This window comes from Electrophorus electricus, chromosome 21, assembly GCF_041902795.1.
Source record: "Electrophorus electricus isolate QZ-2024a chromosome 21, ASM4190279v1, whole genome shotgun sequence".
NCBI classification, from domain to species: Eukaryota; Metazoa; Chordata; class Actinopteri; order Gymnotiformes; family Gymnotidae; genus Electrophorus; species Electrophorus electricus.
Genome location: NC_137517.1, coordinates 4,344,829 through 4,362,500, shown reverse-complemented (window position 1 = coordinate 4,362,500; position 17,672 = coordinate 4,344,829). Strand labels below are relative to the sequence as shown.

General features: G+C 44.7%; 3 protein-coding genes and 1 non-coding gene across 13 annotated transcripts in view; 3 read left to right on the top strand and 1 right to left on the bottom strand.

Annotated features, from left to right (window-relative positions):
- Positions 1-5,481, bottom strand: part of ccnt1 (cyclin T1) — a 7,461-nt gene extending 1,980 nt beyond the window's left edge. The window contains exons 1-9 of one of the 8 annotated variants that reach the window (XM_027011939.3): positions 5,287-5,481; positions 4,329-4,410; positions 4,098-4,226; positions 3,211-3,271; positions 2,377-2,439; positions 2,176-2,221; positions 1,794-1,957; positions 1,567-1,676; positions 1-1,494 (exon numbers count right to left, since the gene is read on the bottom strand). The exon at positions 1-1,494 is cut by the window's left edge and continues 1,980 nt beyond it. In XM_027011939.3, coding sequence (XP_026867740.2) covers positions 112-1,494; positions 1,567-1,676; positions 1,794-1,957; positions 2,176-2,221; positions 2,377-2,439; positions 3,211-3,271; positions 4,098-4,226; positions 4,329-4,410; positions 5,287-5,456 — 2,208 coding nt within the window. In that variant the 5' untranslated portion in view covers positions 5,457-5,481 and the 3' untranslated portion in view covers positions 1-111. Of the gene's footprint in view, positions 1,495-1,566; positions 1,677-1,793; positions 1,958-2,175; positions 2,232-2,376; positions 2,440-3,210; positions 3,272-4,097; positions 4,227-4,328; positions 4,411-5,286 lie in introns of all 8 variants that reach the window. The other 7 variants (XM_081704565.1, XM_081704568.1, XM_027011942.3 and 4 more) reach the window with 7 other exon arrangements.
- A 79-nt stretch (positions 5,482-5,560) lies between these two features.
- On the top strand, positions 5,561-10,506 carry mlh3 (mutL homolog 3 (E. coli)). Of its 3 annotated transcripts, XM_027011937.3 has the most exons (9): positions 5,561-5,949; positions 6,109-8,738; positions 8,932-9,033; positions 9,132-9,208; positions 9,476-9,580; positions 9,706-9,769; positions 9,922-9,999; positions 10,217-10,325; positions 10,490-10,506. In XM_027011937.3, coding segments are annotated over exons 2-8 (3,057 nt in total). In that variant the 5' UTR covers positions 5,561-5,949; position 6,109; the 3' UTR covers positions 10,219-10,325; positions 10,490-10,506. The 3 variants fall into 3 exon arrangements, with proteins under 3 accessions (XP_026867738.3, XP_081560689.1, XP_081560690.1); XM_081704563.1 differs by lacking the exons at positions 10,217-10,325; positions 10,490-10,506 and having other exon boundaries at positions 9,922-10,177; XM_081704564.1 differs by lacking the exons at positions 8,932-9,033; positions 9,922-9,999; positions 10,217-10,325; positions 10,490-10,506 and having other exon boundaries at positions 5,565-5,949; positions 9,132-9,848.
- A 694-nt stretch (positions 10,507-11,200) lies between these two features.
- Positions 11,201-17,484, top strand: kansl2 (KAT8 regulatory NSL complex subunit 2). Its single transcript, XM_027011990.3, has 12 exons — positions 11,201-11,339; positions 11,644-11,727; positions 12,050-12,090; positions 12,815-13,073; positions 13,236-13,414; positions 13,585-13,699; positions 13,793-13,956; positions 14,180-14,346; positions 15,275-15,371; positions 15,702-15,955; positions 16,322-16,510; positions 17,133-17,484. Exons 2-12 carry the CDS (start codon positions 11,702-11,704, stop codon positions 17,226-17,228), a joined length of 1,587 nt encoding a protein of 528 aa, XP_026867791.3. The 5' UTR covers positions 11,201-11,339; positions 11,644-11,701; the 3' UTR covers positions 17,229-17,484.
- Positions 15,493-15,627, top strand: LOC113578621 (small nucleolar RNA SNORA2/SNORA34 family). The gene has a single exon (XR_003410781.1). It is a non-coding gene; the product is annotated as a small nucleolar RNA SNORA2/SNORA34 family (small nucleolar RNA).
- Positions 17,485-17,672: the final 188 nt, after the last annotated feature.

Genomic DNA, 17,672 nt, shown 5'->3' with positions numbered 1-17,672 from the left:
CAGAAAGGTACACATTTAGTGGTACATTACTTTGCTGTCAATCCATAGGAGTGGGGGCAGAGCCTTGGAAGCCCAGGACCAGTGGCGTGGTCAGCGCTGAAGACCGGGGATTCATTTGGGCAGTGGTGGCATCTGTGGGGGTGGTTCAGAGGGGAGGGGTGGAGGCTGGGCGTTGCCTCCTCGTGAGCCTGCGCTGTATCTGTACTCTCCATACTGGGAGTGGTAGTCAAACATCTGAGGCTGGGCAGGCTGCACACCCTGGGCACTGAGCAGCGAGTTCAGCATGTCAAACGTGTCCTGGTACTCGTTGGACTGGCCACCGGCAGCCGTGCCGTGGCCGTTGGTGTCGGCCTTGTCGACTCGGGGGTGCGAGTAGCTGCTCGGGTGGTGCGAGAGGCCCAGCGGGGGCGGCATGTCGGCGGCGTGGGCCAGCCCATGCACAGACGGAATGGGCAGCTGGTAGGAGTTTCTGGAGGATTTGCCGACTTTGGATGGGTGGGAGCTCGCCGAAGGCTCCGAAGGGTGAGTTCGCTTTCTGGACGAGGAAGATGAGCCAATTCTCATAGAGTCTCCTGAGACCTTTTTGCTACTCGCAGAGGCACTCGCAGAGCTAGAGTGTTTGTGTGCTGAGGAGGAGGAGGAGGAGGAGGTGCTACTGGAGGAAGAATGGTGGTGGTGGTGGTGATGGTGGTAGTAGTGGTTGGAGCGTTCTCTGTGCTTCTCCCTGCTCTTTCCCTCTTCTCCCGAAGCCCCTCGCCTCTCTGGCACTCGGATGCGCACTTTGATGTCTTGCTCGGTCCCTCTCCCACTGCCGCCACCTTGGTTCCCCCCTCCACCCGGTTGGCCACTCCCAGGGTGGAGGCGCACCTTTAGGGAGCTGCGGTCCTGCTGCCGCTCCTCCAGCGGGATCTTCAGGAGGATGGGCGACGGGTTGCCCGGCTCCGAGGGGCCTGAGTGGTGCGGGCCGGTAGATTGCTGCTGCTGCTGGTGGTGCTGGTGGTGGTGGTGGTGTTGCTGCTGCTGCTGCTGCTGCTGCTGCTTCTCCTTCCGCTGCTGGCCCATGAGGGCCTGGGCAGCCGTGGCATACTCCCGCTTCACACAGGCCTCCATGTTCTCCAGCTTCTTCTTCTGGGCAGCCAGCTCGTCGGCATGCTTGGCGCGGTACTCGCTCAAGCTCAGTGACACCCTGGTGGGGGCGGGCGGCTCGTGGTTGGGCTGCTGCTCCTTGCTGCCCCCCTGCCAGGGTTGGGAGCCACCTGCTGAGCCCCGCTCCTTCGCGTCAGAGGGGCCAGCCGTGCCAACGGAGGAGGAGGAGGACGACGAGCCGCAGGGAGGGGCGGAGAGGCTCATGAGGCCAGCCAGAGAGCTCCCAGAAGAAGCCATAGAGATCATGTTCATCATGGCCTCCGTCTTGTCGCCCTCTTCTTGGACCTTTGGCTTTTTTGTTGTCTGATTTGATGCCTGAATGGAGAAAATGAAATGGCCTAACTGGTTCTGGGGAATGAAACGCAAGTAAGTAATTGGCACAAATAAATGAAGCCAAACTCTGCAGCCAAGAGGACTTACTTTCCAGTTTCTAATTCGTTTTAAGCGGTTAGGTGTCTTTTCCAAAATCTGTAGAAACTCATGAGTGAGCTCTGTAAAACAATTTCCAACATGCTTTGAGCTCAAAAGAACTGAAAAACAATATGACAGGCAGAACCCATTCAATAAGTAAACACTGTACATTTTTACATAACTAATAAAAAGTGCCCATAATAAAATTACAAGGTTTTACAAGCGCCTTAACATACCATCCAGCAGCTCGAGAGTGACTGTGGGGTCGACATACTCCCACCAGTGCTTGCTGTCTGTGGACACAGGGATTTCCCAGTTGGACCATTTACAGGCCAGATGAATGCACACACAGGCAACCACAGGCGGGCTGTACTGCAGGCAAAATGTGGTCAGGTGCAGACTACATTGATGGGTTGATCCACGGTAAAACAACAGATGAAATGGGGGGAGGGGAAAGAGAGAGAGAGAGAGAAAGAGAGAGAGACACAAAGAGAGAGAGAGAGAGAGTGCTAATTATCAGAACGGATTGTGACAGTGCATAATGCAGACAGTAACAACACCGAAGCTGTAATCCTGTATGAGTGGAAAAAAATTGGTTTTGTACAAGAATTAACTCACCTGTTGGTTGCCATAAAGTATGACGTCTGTGCCAAGTCCTTACTCGCTGGAACAACAAAACATGCAAAAACATACCAAATGAAATATTTTTACAAATAAGCATGCCAATATTCTTCACCTATGCTGAATGATGAAAATTTAAATTGAATGTGAATATACTAAAGAGCTTAAGACAAACAAACAAAAAAAGCTGGTACTTACCTCGCACAAGCTGGGTGCATTTGACCACATGAGTGTGAGGATGATCGATGGTGATTTCAAAGGCTGGGGTGACAGAGCAGGGGAGAAACAGAGCGACCAGTGAGAATCAAGATTACATACGGCAGTAACATTTTCAAGCTCGCTAAACGGCTAGCAAACAGGCCGGTGTAATACGATGTAGCTCACTGGGTGTGGACTGGCTAATCGATTCGGTGAGCACACAATGTGGCTTGTCGCTGTGCACTTGTGCTCATCACATTAGGGCAGCCCGATTAGGGCCCGGTCGGAGACGTGCTTTTTTTGTTTTTGTTCTGTTTTTATTGAGTGTAATGGAGTGCTCTGACTCTTCACTGACCCTAGATAGGACAAATGAGTGAGTGAGTTAAGGACAGAAGACCTTTTTCCCCCTCCAAATTTACCACAATATTTGAGCCACTCTTCCTGTCAATCCCAGATGTAACAACTCACGGGATGAGCATACAATTAACAAAAATGGAGGCCAACTAATAACAGGATATTCTGGATGTGTGTAAACACAAAAGTGTGCCAGCCTACATCTGTGACTGCACAGAACAGAATGGCTCAAAAATTCACTAAATGGTACAAAAAAGAGTGAAAGCACACACAAAGAGGGCTGCATTGCCAGGTTGACATGGAAACAAGGAAGAACTGAAAAAAGGTGAGGCAGTCGTAACCATGGCTGTTTACAAGGAGCTTTGTAACGCTCCGGCTGACTCCTGGAACTCTGCTGTGGACGGGAGCAAATGGGGTTAATCAGTGCTTCTCTCTAACGTGCTTACTCATAGACCCACTTTTTTACCATTCCAAACTTACCAAGGGTCTGGAGTATAATGCTCTCAAGAATGACCAGGTCTTGGGCTTGTTGCAGGTAAGTCTGAGATCGAGAGGACAGGCAGGTTACTCACAGGGTCTCATGCTCTCAGATCACTCTCTCTCTCACACTCCCTTACCGCAACTCACAATTACCCTGCTTTCAAGCCAACCAAAACTTTACGATAAACAACTCAGTCCCATCACGTCAAGTCAACGCATGACAGTAAGAGGCAGAACCAGAATACAGATATACATATAAGATCGGTAAGGCTGTGGTAACAGGCACACAAACAGTCAACCCTAAGAGGAAGAAAAATCAGGAATTAATCTTTCAAAGCAAGAATTAGCACATAGCCAATGTCTCAAGGAAAATGGGCACACGAGGTTTAGTGAGTAACTTGGAAGTGTCAAAGCTTTGCTGCAGCTTTTGACAGCCAATTGCTGGGAAGAATATGGGAGTTCCACACCCTGTTCAAGGAAGAAAATATGAATGGAAATAGATCAAACATGTGTAATAGTGGTCATTTTACACCAAATTTGAAAATGTGGTTTGCAAATATGATTAGCCAAGTAATTAGAAATAAAGAAAAGGGTGTGGACAACTGCGGAATTTAGAAATTAGAACAAGGTTATTGTGTGTGACGGCATTTAGGCTAGAAAGAATAACTGCAAAACATCTACCAAACATTCAGCCACAATCAGCCAAAACAAACCCTGCCGACCAAATTCAACCCAAAACGACGAGCGATACGCTTTCAAAGAAGTTTACGGGAAACGACATATCCATTACAACCCATGTTACTTATACAGCTGTTTAAGACAGAGATCTCATATTTATACACACATTCCAGCTATCTTCAAAAGAAAACTATCTAGGGAACACTTACATCACTCCTAGTGTCTGGAGAAGGCTCTTGAGGATTGAGACATGCATGGGTCACCTTAATCACATGCTCCAACTTGCGAGGCTGCTCCTCAACCTTTGCTGCTAAGAAGAGTGTGGCAGGGGCAATCACCTGCGTCAGAACATAGTACCCATATATAATTTTGCACCCGTTATGGCCAACCTCAAACTTGCCAGCAGATTCACTTGAACATGCTTATGTAGTGATACTCACATTACGGTGGAAGCGTGTAAAAGACTGGATCATGTAGAAACGATGCATGTACACAATGGCAGTGTTAATAGTAAGCTGCGATCTGTTCATCAGTGGTTAAGGACTGCAAATTTCCAGGAATACTACAGACATGCAGTCAATACAAACATACTCGTTGCTGTTATAATCAGAAAAAAATTGCAAGCCAATAACTACGAAGAAAACTAACAAACGCGCTAAAACGAAAGCATAGCCAAAGCTTTGTTGCTGTCGAAAGTAACATCGTTTCTGACTGAGGCAGCAGGTTTAACAGCAGACCTGAAATAAACGTTGCTTTCGGTTAAACTATACTGGGTCCTATGTTAAACAAAACAAGCGATTTTGGAATTTTAAAAAGTCTTACTATCGTTGAGGATATCTAGCTAGCCATAGCTATGCCTTCGTCAAATGGCCAACAACCAACGCTAGCGAGCACTGTAAACTGTAACTGCAGAAACAAACTGTGACCCGCACATACAACGCGGAAGGTCAGTCACAGAAATGACTGTTATGGTAACTCACTCTAATGCTGAGCAGACAACTGCTGTAGATAACGCCAAGCCAACGCGACAGGGGAGATGATGCCCCAGCACGGACTACGGCTATTGTTCTGTGGCCTCAGAGTACAACTTGCACAAGGCCCCGCTGGCGTGAGGCCTACACATCCCACAACCCTCCGCCAGAGCTAAGCTAGCCCAGCTAACATCGCCGGCCGCTCAAGGAAACCGCTATTTTTTATGTATTAATACACGTGAGTTTGTGAGTTTAATGTTGACTGAAATGTATTTTCTACAGTAAAACCCACAACAGCCGGCCGGGTGCCGAGGCAAACGGTCCAAGCAGACCGCCCGACCGGCTTGGGGTGCATAGCTAGGCGTTAGCACGCAGGCTAGCGGGTTAGCCCGCTCGTCATCGACGCCTCAGCGGTGGAAAAAGATACACGTTGAGCCGCTGTCCCATGTCCTGCAGAAGATTAGCAGCCTGCTGCCTGTACGACAGCTCTTTGTCGGGATCGAGTCCCGCTCGACGAGACGGACTGTTTTCGATCTGTTCGCGGGTGAAGTACCATTTGTTGTTACTTGCCGAGCGAGAAGAAAACGAAGCCGCCATTACTAAGAAGGACAATATTTTAAAATCTTGGTGCGTCACAGGAAAAACGTCGGCTGCGCGTCATAATGGTTACCATGGCGCTTCCGTTTAAAATCATAACAGTCGTAACAGTTCGTTGCGATGCATTCGCTCGGATTGTTTTAAAGAAAGTGTCCTTGCTCGGTAGCTGTTCATTTTTTTTTATTGCATTTATTCCTTTGCTCTCGATGCGGTGTGCTAGCCGTAGTACCCACGGTTGACGACGTTTGTTAACATGACTGGAGCAGCGAGCCAGCGCTGTACACGGCGAAATTGGTCCTAGACTACATAACGCTAGTTAGCTAACCTAGCCTAGCTCTCACGGCTTGTATTTAAGAAGGGATGAGCTAGTAGCTAGGTTAACTAACTGGCATGCTGGACGTTTACGCTCTATATTGATCAGTGACGTCTGTGCACTTTTAAGCAAAAAACGCCCATTCTCGACTGTTTATCTCCGCAATATCCGATTGTAAAGGTAAAAGTGTAGTTGTAGTTAAATGTAGCTAGCCCTCAGCTAAGAAGAATGTTTGCCCTGTTTATTATCAGCATAAATTCAGTTATGTTGTATATTATTGTATGTCTTTACTTGTGAGTAATTGGCTATTAAAGCTAACGATGGTCTGTTGTGTTTCAGAATGATCAGGAGTCTATCAAAAGAAGTTCAAGCAAAGTTACGTTCTGGAGTTGCCATTTTCTCCTTGCAGCAGTGTGTGGAGGAGCTTGTCCTGAACAGCATTGACGCAGGGGCAACATGTGTTGCTGTGAAGATAGACATAGAAGCCTGCACAGTTCAGGTGATGGACAATGGCTCAGGGATGGACCAGGAGAACATGGAGAGGGTTGGGATCAGATACTGCACAAGCAAATGCAGCTCAGTCGAGGATTTGGATAATCTTCACTTTTATGGGTTTAGAGGGGAAGCGATTGCCAGTATTGCCTCCCTTGCAGCTTTAGTAGAAATAACTTCCCGGACTAAGATATCTGTGAAAACATTTGTTAAAACATTTAATGAAGGTAAGGTGTCTGACGTGTTTGAGGCACAGACCACTCGGCCCTCGGCTGGGACTACTGTTCTAGTTAGCAACTTCTTTTATAACATGCCAGTCAGGAGAAAGAGGATGGATGCTATGCTGGAGACTGAGCGCATTCGTCAAAGAGTGGAGGCCATTTCCTTAATGCATCCATCTGTCTCATTCACTGTGAAAAAAGACTGTTCTGGTGCCATGCTGGTGCAGCTTTCCAAGGCCAGGAATACTTACTATAGGTTTGTTCAGATCCATGGTTTGGGAAGAGCTCAGAAACTTGGAGAAGTGAACTACAGCTATGGGCATTTTCAAATGACCGGGCACATTGGCCGCGAGGGTCACTACAGCAACAGCTTACAGTTCTTATTCGTAAACAGCAGACTACTTTTAAAAACACGCATTCACAAACTACTGAACTGTCTTCTCAGGAAATTGGGTACTTCAAGTGCACAAAACAGTCCTAATGCCTTTCCTGTTACTTCAAGCCCTAAACAAAGGAGTGGAGCTGATTTACATGGAGTTTATGTCATCAACATCAAATGCCACTACTCAGAGTATGACATATGCTTGGAGCCTGCCAAGAGTCTTATAGAATTTAAAGATTGGGATAGTGTCCTCTTCTGCATTGAGGAAGGCATTAAAGCATTCCTCACAAAAGAGAACTTGGTATCAGAATTTTCTATAAGTGATATCCAAAAGTTTGGGAGTATTTTTAGTGATCTGGCAGGCAGTCCAGGCAGGAATTCAAAGACTGTGTCAGCAGTAGCATGTCATAAAAACACCGAAGGTGACTTCAAAGACACAGGACCTTGTAGCACAACATGGGAAACAACAATTGACAAAACAAACATCCAGGATGGGGAGATTCAAAGTGCAGAACACATTCTTCAACTGGTGCCCTCAAATGCAGAGTGCAGGGCAAGTACAGATTCAGACACAGAAAGAGAAATTCAGTCTGATGGTGTTGACAGATGTTTGCAGGACAATTCAGTTTTGCAGACTAAAGATGGCAAAGAGGAAGAAATGCTTGACAATTGTCTAAAGACAAAGTGCCCTATTGTGAAAGATAATGGTTTGCCACTCAGTCTTAATGATAATAAAATGACACATTGTGAAAATACTAAAGTTGCTATCATTGGTCACAAGCAGACACAGGATAGTTTAAGGAGATTCTCAGAACCCCACCTTGGGTGTGCACCAAAGAGAAAGTTGTCACTCTGTGCTCAGAGTCACAAGGTTGACTACAACAATGAAGTTGTTGGGACAAAGGTTGCAAGGGTTCCACCACGCCGCAAATTAACACTGTCATTTGAAACTGGATCTCTCGACAAATTTAAGAGGATGTTTGGGAAGGGTGCTGAAACAAAACACCAATCTATGAGCACACAAATCACTGACTGTTTCTGTCCGACGGTTTCTAGGATGCCTCTCGACTGTTCTGCAGTTACTGCTCTGCATACAGAAAGCAGTTTACTCAGCACTGAGGAGAGGCAAGTAGAGGACACTGAAGTGGGCAGCTCTTTGTTAAAGGATAGTTCACACACACTTTCTGCTTACACCAAAATAAAATGTTCCACATCAGCTAGGACAGTATCATTAGCCTCCAAGCTTTCTCACTTAAAAGCTGACAACGTAGAATGCAAGAAACCTTATGAAGGTGAACTTAAAGACACAGCAAATGAAGGTAACGTCATCATTGAGACACTGCCAAACTCTGTGACACAATGTCCAGATTATACACAGAGGTTTACAGGTATATCTATTGACTGCATGTCAGAGAGCAATGAGGCTTTTTCAGAACAAGGGGAGAGCTCAGGAACAACTGATCTGCTCGAGAGTGACCGTTCAGATGAACCCGTGTTCACTGCTCCCTGTGGACAGCGCACATCAACGCCCACCTCTGTGACCAGTGATGCTCTGCTTGCTTCCAAAAATATTATTTCCCCAGGGTCAGATGTTCTGCTAGGTCAAATAGTTAACCCCCTGTCACTGCATGACCATTTGCTCTCCGAAACAGGATATAAGGAGCAGACGCCAAGTGAAAGTCAGGGCCATAAGAGTGATGAGACAGTGCAGTTATCAGATGATTGGCTGACACATTATGATGATTCACTGGGAAAGATGGTCTACATCAACCAAGTGACAGGACTCAGTAAATATGACGCCCCTTTATTGGAGACGCAAGTACCCTGCTCCACAGATGTCACCAATATGGCGGTCAGTGTTGTTTCTAAAACAGGTAGGAAAAATATTCCAAATACTTAATACATTGATGCACTGAGACTGCATGAATACCTCCTCTTAAACCTCCGCTTGAACCACATCTTTCTAACCCAGCACAATGTAGTATATTGTTTCCTATAATCATCCTTGATACCACGAGTAAGATGTATGTTTACTGACTTACAAATTCGTTTTTTCTTTGCCTGTAGGGTTTGAGTACAGGTGTTACCCTTTTCATACAGATATTGTACTGCCCTTTCTTCCAAAGCCTAGAGCAGAGAGAGCCCTTAGTTCAGACATAGACTACAGAGGTAATATATGTCAGTGGTACTAAGTCAGAGTGGGCATGAAAACAATCTGAAGTGTGAAGTGTGCTCCTGCTGATTGCACTGTTGTTGTTCTCTCTAAGATGAAGACCGGGGTCCTAGTTCATTGTCAACTCTTTTCTCTGAATGGAACAATCCAGTGTTTGTGCGACCCCCTCAGGTAAGTAAGCAGTGTCAGCATTCCCGTTTCTGTGATTATATGTAAAGTATGCAGGGATCAGCACAAACCATCACGAGTTTTAGAGCCAGCAAAATACAAAGTGGCACTGTTTGATTGTTTTTGCCAAAATATTCATTGCATACAAAGGAAAAGTCAGCCTGTCCTTTGTTCAACTAGGTTCTACTATTCAAAAGATCATGTGGCTGTATGGAGCTTGGCTTTCTTGATATTCAGTGGACTTTATCTAATTGCCTTCTGATTGTAAAGGTTGCTATAGATGTGACCAGCAGTCATGCAGAAGGCCTTGCTGTGAAAATCCATAACATTCTTTTCCCCTACCGATTCACTAAGGACATGATCCATTCCATGAAGGCAAGTGTACCAAGTATTTAGTTATTTATTTAACTTCTGGGGCAAACTAATTGCATCACAGACAGAATGTTCCCCTCACATACAACTGAAAGTGCTTTCACTCAGCATAACTTGTTGCTGTTCAGGTTATTCATCAAGTCGACAAGAAATTTCTTGCCTGTCTCATAAATACAACAGATCATAGTGAAGGTAAAATATATATTTTGCATTTATTAGACATAAAGTCTGTTTTTTAATAGTTGCCTTATAATTAGCTCATGCAAATTAGTAAATTTCTACTTTGTTGGTGAACATGCATACAAACATTTGTGATATTTGTTTATTTTTATTCACTAATTCAGGAAACCTGTTGGTGCTGGTTGATCAACATGCAGCTCACGAAAGGGTCCGCCTAGAGGGGCTTGTAACAAGTAAAACCTGTAACTTTAATGAAGACACTTGTACTTAGATTCCTTTCAGATACAGACACAGAAAGCAAATATGCAAATCTCCAGCACAAAAACAACAACAAAAAACAAAACCAATGTTTTCAGGCACCACAGATTTGCAAGTGCATACCACCATTTAGCTAGCTACAGACTGGTATGTTACCACTAAGAAATGTAGACATCCATTTGGTACTTTTTGTCTTCATAGAGTCCTATGAAGATGACCCAGACACAGCAGGTAAGAAGAGGCTGTGCTCCTCGAGTGTGAGTCCTCCCCTGGAGATCAGTTTGACAGAGGAAGAGATGAGACTCTTGAGGTCAGATGAGACTCTTGAGGTCATGGCTACCCTGGTATTCAGGGTAGCCATGCTGCAAGGCTTTAATATGTGTCCAAAAATTACTCACATCGCCTCTAAAGACCTATATGCAATTCCTCTGTCATACATACTATGCGATAACTCCATATGTTATGATTCTACAGGTTGTATCAGCCCTTCCTAAGAGGCCTTGCAATAGAAATAAGCTTCCCTCAGACAGAGGAGATGCATGTGCTCCTAGAGCGACTCCCCACATGTTTCATCGAGAAAGAGAGCACGGAGCAGCGACGAGGCAGGCACACTGTAATCAAGTCTGTTGCAAAGGTCAGGCATGCACTCCTAAAAACCCTTACGCAGGTCTCTAAATTGAGTCTGAAGCTTAATTAAAATTGGGCGTAATTGATTCTTCTTCTGCTTGTTCAGGAATACTTGTGGGAGCACATTGGGGTAAGTCAGGTTTGCCCAGTACACACCTGTTTTTTTTCTTCAGTTCTTTAGAGAGTTTGGATAACACCTAGTTATGCCACAATTTCATGATTAAAGCAAACGTAGACTATTGGAAGTATTGTATGAAATAATGGACACAATCTTATTTCATTCGACTTTCCTTTTTAAGTTCCTGCACTCAACAGGAAGAGTGAGAGGCTCTCTGCCTTTAACAGTCCATAATGTCCTTGCTTCACAAGCGTGCCATGGTCAGTATCTTGAATCCACCTTGCAGTTCATTGCATTGCACTTTTTTGCAGCAATAAATAAATACAAAAACCTAGTATTTTTCTCTTAAAACAAGGATGTATGTATGTACTTGAAGGAATGTACTTGAAGGAATATTTTCTTTTGAGTTAAACCATTCTTGTCCTGTCAGGAGCCATTAAGTTCAACCATGTGTTGAGTAAAGAGGAGTGCTGCAGCCTGGTAGCATCACTCTCATCCTGTCAGCTGCCCTTCCAGTGTGCACATGGAAGGCCCTCCATTGTCCCGCTAGTTGATCTTCTCCACTTGGATGATGAACAGGTATTTCTCATCCCTTACATTTATTACACAACCTATTTTTGGATAAAGTAGGTCAGGTGCAGGTTTTTGGCTACCGTAGCTGGATACTTCATTACTGGGTGTAGTTATTAAGCATCCCAGAACAGTTATTTCTCGAGTTGTTTATCTAGGGGAGTTGTTATGAAAATGTGTGCAGTTGTGTATTGTGTATCATTTGTGTATATTCACCCAGTGTGTTAGAGTATGTTACAAATAAAACAAACAAACCAAAAAAACACTTTGTGAATGCAAAGTCCATATTAAATTGTATCCTATTTACCCACAGGACCTTCCCAAGCCAAATCTCAGGAAATTGAGACGAATGTACAAGGCATGGCAACTTTATGGAAGAACCTAATTTGTGCAAAAAGTAAAATTTCATAAACTACACTAATTTAACATATTAATATATTAAATTTTCTATTTTTATGTAAATGCCCGTTTGTGTATTCATTTTAATGACGTGTGTGTGGTGGCTTATGCAAAGTACATCTTTTTTTGTTGTTTAATTTTAATACATATTAATTTTATAGTTTAGATTGAACAACGTAACAGCCAATGGGGAAAGTTTTTGTTCAATCATGTGACTCGGTGAAAGATCGCGATCCAATCCACGCAAACGTGGGTGGGCTGTGGATAGAGAATGTATAGTCATTGCTTAGCAAGAAAGTATTGTGTCGGTTTTGCCTTAGTAAACGGGGCCAGTGTTCGGCAACCACAGAGTGCATAATTGGTAAGTGTTCATTTTATTTAATTCTCAAAAATAATGTTAATATTTTACGTTATGTACAATAGGTATAATATTTATTTTCGATAAAGTCGATATAGCTCCCCCCCCCCCATTTCTTGCGTCGAGATAGCCGACCTAGCTAGGTTAGCTAACTTGCTAACCTTAGTGGCGGCTCAAAGATGGCCGACCAGAGTGTCCCGACGGCCGCGTTAAAGTCATGTGGTGCCTTGTTATGAACCAATTAAAACGCTTAGCTAAGTGTCTAAACCCATAATAATAATAATAATAATAATAATAATAATAATAATAATAAAATATAGTTAGGTATGTTATATTTTGTTTTATATTAAGTTGGGGCTGGTATTACGGTCGAGTTGTTAGAAAAGCTTCAGATTCGATAATACACATGTTAAATTAGCTAGCTTAGCTCCCTTACGTGATGTGTCCAAAAGCAATCAGCGTTTAAAACCCAGGACGTTAGCTAAGATGGGTATCTAAAATAGTTAAAATTTGGAAGTGCTGGAAGCAGAGTATCTTTTTTTTTGCATTGCTGCAAACGTGTCTCCATGTGTTTTATGAACAAGTACGCTACTAATAATATAGCTAGTGTTAGCTTGGCTGACCTAGGTAACGGGACTCCAGGATCAAACGGACTGAGAGTTAGCTCTTGTATGCTAGCTACCTACTTAGCAACATTGGAGTTGACCGGTCCGTCATTTTCACACAGAACCAGAGATGAACAGGATTCGGATCCACGTGCTGCCGTCCAGCAAGAGCAGGGTCACGCAGACCGCACGTGCACAGGAGCACCAGGCCTGTGCCTACACCCAGAGACCCTGTTCACAGCCTCGCCTGGAGGGCTGGGAGTTCTGCATTAAACATATTTTGGAAGACAAGAATGCTCCTTACAAACAATGCAGCTATGTCTCCAATAAGAATGGCAAGCGCTGTCCCAATGCAGCACCAAAACCCGAGAAGAAAGATGGGTAAACACATTCGCTGCTCGGATGGCTCAGGCTGTCTTGTACTTTTAATCCTTGTGATGCTTGTGTTATTTATCATAAGAAAATGTTTTTTCATTTCAGTTTGCTGTGAGTCTTCTTATGTTCATGACTCAGTTGATACAGTGTTGCGTTTTCCCTGACCAGTGTGGCCTTCTGTGCTGAGCATGCACACAGAAATGCTCTGGCACTCCAGGCGCAGATGCGCAAGGCCTCCTCCTCAGGACCATCCCCCGAGATCCTGCTGTCTCAGCTCAGCTGCTACAGCAGGGCAGAGGCAGGCGATCTTAGCCAAGACGGCCGCAGCGAAGCAAGCCGCATACTAGGCAAGCCACTTTACAGCATCACTCGTCACTTCACTCAATTAGTGACTAATCACTGACTACAGTGTAGATAATGAAATGGAACCGGAACCTGAACCATGGCGTCTTGTAGATAAAAGTCAGGGCATGTTCACATAATGCCTCGCTGAATCAGTGTTTCTTTCTTTGTCCAGATGAAGATAGCTGGAGTGAAGAGGAGCATGATCCAGTAGTGCTGGATCAGATGTGGAGAGGAGATCCTGACAGTGAAGCAGACAGCATAGACAGCGACCACGAAGATCCTCTCAAGTGAGGAGACCTTGCTGTTCACTTCCGTAGGTTTAGTGTCTGCGTTGTTTTGAACTACACTTGCACACGGGCTTTCTTCTGCGCTATGTGCAGGCATGCCGGTGTGTACACGGCCGAGGAGGTGGCCCTGATCACTCGAGAGAAGCTCATTAGACTCCAGTCACTCTACATAGACCAGTTCAAACGACTGCAGCACTTGCTGAAGGAAAAAAAGCGACGCTATTTGCACAGCCGCAAGGTTGAGCATGACACGATAGGTGAAGCTGCTTTACTAAACGCTCTGTTTCCATTCCCCCCTGCCCTTAAAACAATGTGCTTTCTGTAAACATACTACAGAGATATTTAAACTTCACTTGAGGATGCATAATTGAGTGTAGTGGGAACTATATTATAGCTGTTGAGTATATATGCTGGCACAGGGTCTGTCTGTACATGGGCAGTAAGGGTAATCTCATGGTGTGGTGTGTGTGGGTGGTGCAGGCAGCAGCCTTCTGACGGGGCCCGAGGGCCTGTCCATGAAAGAGCGGGAGAACCTCCGCAAGCTGAAGGCACTGCGCCGTTACCGGCGTCGCTACGGCGTCGAGGCCTTGCTCCACAGGCAGCTCAGGGAGCGCAGGCAGGCAGCTGCAGAGGGCGGAGCCACACAGGTGCGGTTCTCCTGGCACCGGCCGGGTCTGTGTCCAGTTTGTTCTTCAGTATTTGGAATGTGGCAAGACTAGTTAGTATTATGATTTGAGTGCTTTAGTGTTATAGTAGACTTAACAGTAAAGAATTTAGGGGTTCGTTTTTGTTTGTAGTTCGGTTCCCTTGGTCTAGAGAGAAGCTGCTACTTACAGCTGATATCTGTCGGTAAAGTGTCCTTGAATCTGAGAAAGGCACTATATAAATGTAAATAATAATAATAATACTTTGCATTTTAGTTCTGGCTCATGGTCACATTTACCCATGACTGGACAGATTTTATGTTGTATGTTTTGCGACACTAACTACATGATAATGGCTAACTGGCACAGTGTTCTACACTGGGTTAAATGGGGTGGTATTTTTGCGCAGGAAGAGCTGAGAACTGCGAAGAGTTCCTCTGCTGCAGAAAGGGCGTTTAGAATCTTGGGCGTATTTTGCGTTTTTACAGCACAGAGCAGATTTGCTCATTGGACCAGATCTTAATGAGGCTTTTTATTTCCTCGTTGCTCCATGTTTGGCATCTGCTTTTTGTCACTGCCACTGCTCTGTTCTTTCACGCAGAAGTTAGGGTCCCATCTTCTGGAAGTGGTTCAGGAACAAAATGTATCTCTGTGAATCAGGGTACAGAAAATGGAATTAGTAGAAATGCTAATTCCCCCAAACCCAGCTGCGCACTTTGAAATGTTAAATGCCTTAAAAAAATGGACAACAGTTTTCAATTTTAGATTTGGGCAGCGGTCGATCTCTTAGTATAACAATGTAACAATTATTTTTAATGCTTCTATTTCCCCATCCAAAATTTTAAGATGATAAATAAGGAAGACTCTCTCCATCACAAACACTTGTCTTATTATTTAATGTTATTTCAGTTTTAATGTGATATTTCCACAGGCTCATTCAATAAGGCCAAGCCAGAGGTGTATTTCCTTTGTGGAAGGCACGCGATGCTCAAACCAGTGCCTGCCAATGACGCGACACTGTGTGTCTCGTATCCTTTTCAGAGTTAAGGCTGTACACCCCTCACAAGTGAGCATGAATATCTTCATGTATTTGGTCGTGTTTGTGTTCACAATCTCACACATCCGCTACCTTCCTCTGCCTTTAGTCATTGAGCCCTGAATCAAGGCCAGCAACTTGCTGTAGCTGTTGGTTTCAAACAGCGGCCAACATCAAAATCTTCATGGTCTGTTGATTTTCCCAATTGTACCAAATGGGAAAAATCTATTCAGTTTGAAGAGACATCCCATGCTTATCATATAACCATATCCCTGCCACACTACCACCCACCATTTATTGTTTTCTTTAAACATGACGATAGACATTTACCAAGACAGCAGCCAGGTGCTGTTCAAGATGTGTCCTGGACTGAAGGATGTTCCCTGTGACCGGCCAGTTCACATGGGCCTGTCAGAGGAGCCACGCTGCCCCCTGCACCTCTCCCTACCTCCGCCCATGTACCAGCCCGAGCAGGAGCCCCTGGCCCCGGAGCCGCTTGTCTCGGCCCCCATGGACATGTACCTCAGCGCCGCGGAGCTCCAGCCCACCGAGAGCCTGCCTCTGGAGTTCAGTGACGTACGTTCCTCTTTTCTGATAGCTGTTGGTGATTTGAGGTAGGTAAAGTACATTTAAATTAAAGGTGACTTAACTTGGCTTAAGAAAAGGTGCAGATTTTGGCTAAATTTAGCATCTCTTAGCTGCCCTTTGATGCTCTTAGATGAAAAAAAGGTTAAGCATATGCAAAATAAATTGTACAGTTGCAGGTTTTTTTTCCCTGCGGTCGAGCAGCTGTTACCAGATGACACACTGCAGTATAGCAAAGGCGTCCCTAATTTTACACCTTCCATTTTTTCTTCTATGTTAGAGGCCTAGCCGTAGTGCTATAGAGGTCAGCTGAAAGTTACTAGCGATGCTGTTTTTTTGTTTTGTTTTGTTTTGCAGGATCTGGACGTGGTGGGGGATGAGGGGATGCAGTGTCCGCCGTCGCCCCTGCTCTTTGACACCGCCCTGGCCCTGGAGGACCAGACCATACGCGCCATAGCCGAGGCCCCCATGGACATCCTGACGGGGGCATCCTCGGCGCACGACCCCGAGCTCTCGGACGTGGATGACTTGTCTGCAGCGGACCAGGTAAGTGTCTGCGTCAGCAGTCACGGAACATACACTTAGTTCGATCTGCATTCTCTCCCGTTACAAAGCGGTGCACCGATCAAGATGTGCCGCACGCAAATGCAACTTGGGCCCGAGCTGCCAGGTTTACAGTCAGCAGGCCCTGCGGTGCAGGAATGCGTGTGGGCACACACGCCTGCCCTTCCATCAGTCCCTCCACCAACTGTTATGCGCAGTTGTGTAGCAGATCGAGTGGTTAGTGTGTCCTCCCAGTGTGCTGAGACATTGGGCTTTTCAGCGTGGGTGGTACCTCATAAAAAAGTGGCAGCATGCCTTGACTTGCAGCTCTGGAATTAAGCACTGCAGAATTTTTAAAAAATCATTTCTGAATTTTATGCATGTTGTGAGAATGTAACACAAAAAAGGTAAAACAAACCGTAACAAACATTTGATCCTCTTCAGAGTACCATATACAGTAATACCTTAATCTCATGAAACTAAAGATTATTTATAGTAGTTTGATTGGTGCTGCACATCTTGGGTTTCTCAGATAATTCTTTTCCATCCTTTGAAAACCACTGCCCAGTCTCTTAATCTTCAGCGTTCAGTATCTGAGCAGTTAAAGACAACTTGTATTTTCCAGGCTGTTTCGGAGGTATCCGAAACAGTAGGAGTGGAGGATGCCACACTGAATACATCAAAGGACCCTGACACAATAACAACAGACGCCATGTCCTGAACACCTCGTGACCTGATTTTCTCAGCTGTCTGAAGACTTTATAGAAACCTCCCATAGTGGTGTGGTTTTGGAAGACAGTTGTCTGACCAAGAGCCATATTTACAAAGCCTACTTCTGTAGTGCTGAAAACTACACTATATAAAATATTTGACACATGTTATGAAATGTCATTGCTAGAGGATGTACTAATATGCAGAAATTGAAAACCACTTGAATCTGATTCTCTACAAATAAAACAAAATCTGTTGCCATGGTCCTCAAACTTCGTATGTGCTTATTCATGATTTATTGACAGTTAATAAGCTATATGCATTTAATGTACATTTTTCAAGGTTTTGAGCATATTTCATGTATGCTTCATGTTGTTCATCATTTATTTTATAGGTACTAGTCTTTAAATTCGTTGAGTAATTGTACATATAATTTATAGTTATTAACTGACAC

What these genes read in the sequence shown, in the direction of transcription:
- kansl2 (XM_027011990.3), top strand. Translation starts at nt 11,702, where the DNA reads ATGGAAGAACCTAATTTGTGCAAAAA. An exon ending in GGTTGAGCATGACACGATAG is followed by an intron (nt 13,957 to 14,179) that starts GTGAAGCTGCTT and finishes TGGGTGGTGCAG; the next exon opens with GCAGCAGCCTTCTGACGGGG. An exon ending in TGCCTCTGGAGTTCAGTGAC is followed by an intron (nt 15,956 to 16,321) that starts GTACGTTCCTCT and finishes TTTGTTTTGCAG; the next exon opens with GATCTGGACGTGGTGGGGGA.
- mlh3 (XM_081704563.1), top strand. Translation starts at nt 6,110, where the DNA reads ATGATCAGGAGTCTATCAAAAGAAGTTCAAGCAAAGTTACGTTCTGGA. An exon ending in CAGTGTTGTTTCTAAAACAG is followed by an intron (nt 8,739 to 8,931) that starts GTAGGAAAAATA and finishes CTTTGCCTGTAG; the next exon opens with GGTTTGAGTACAGGTGTTAC. An exon ending in TACAACAGATCATAGTGAAG is followed by an intron (nt 9,770 to 9,921) that starts GTAAAATATATA and finishes TCACTAATTCAG; the next exon opens with GAAACCTGTTGGTGCTGGTT.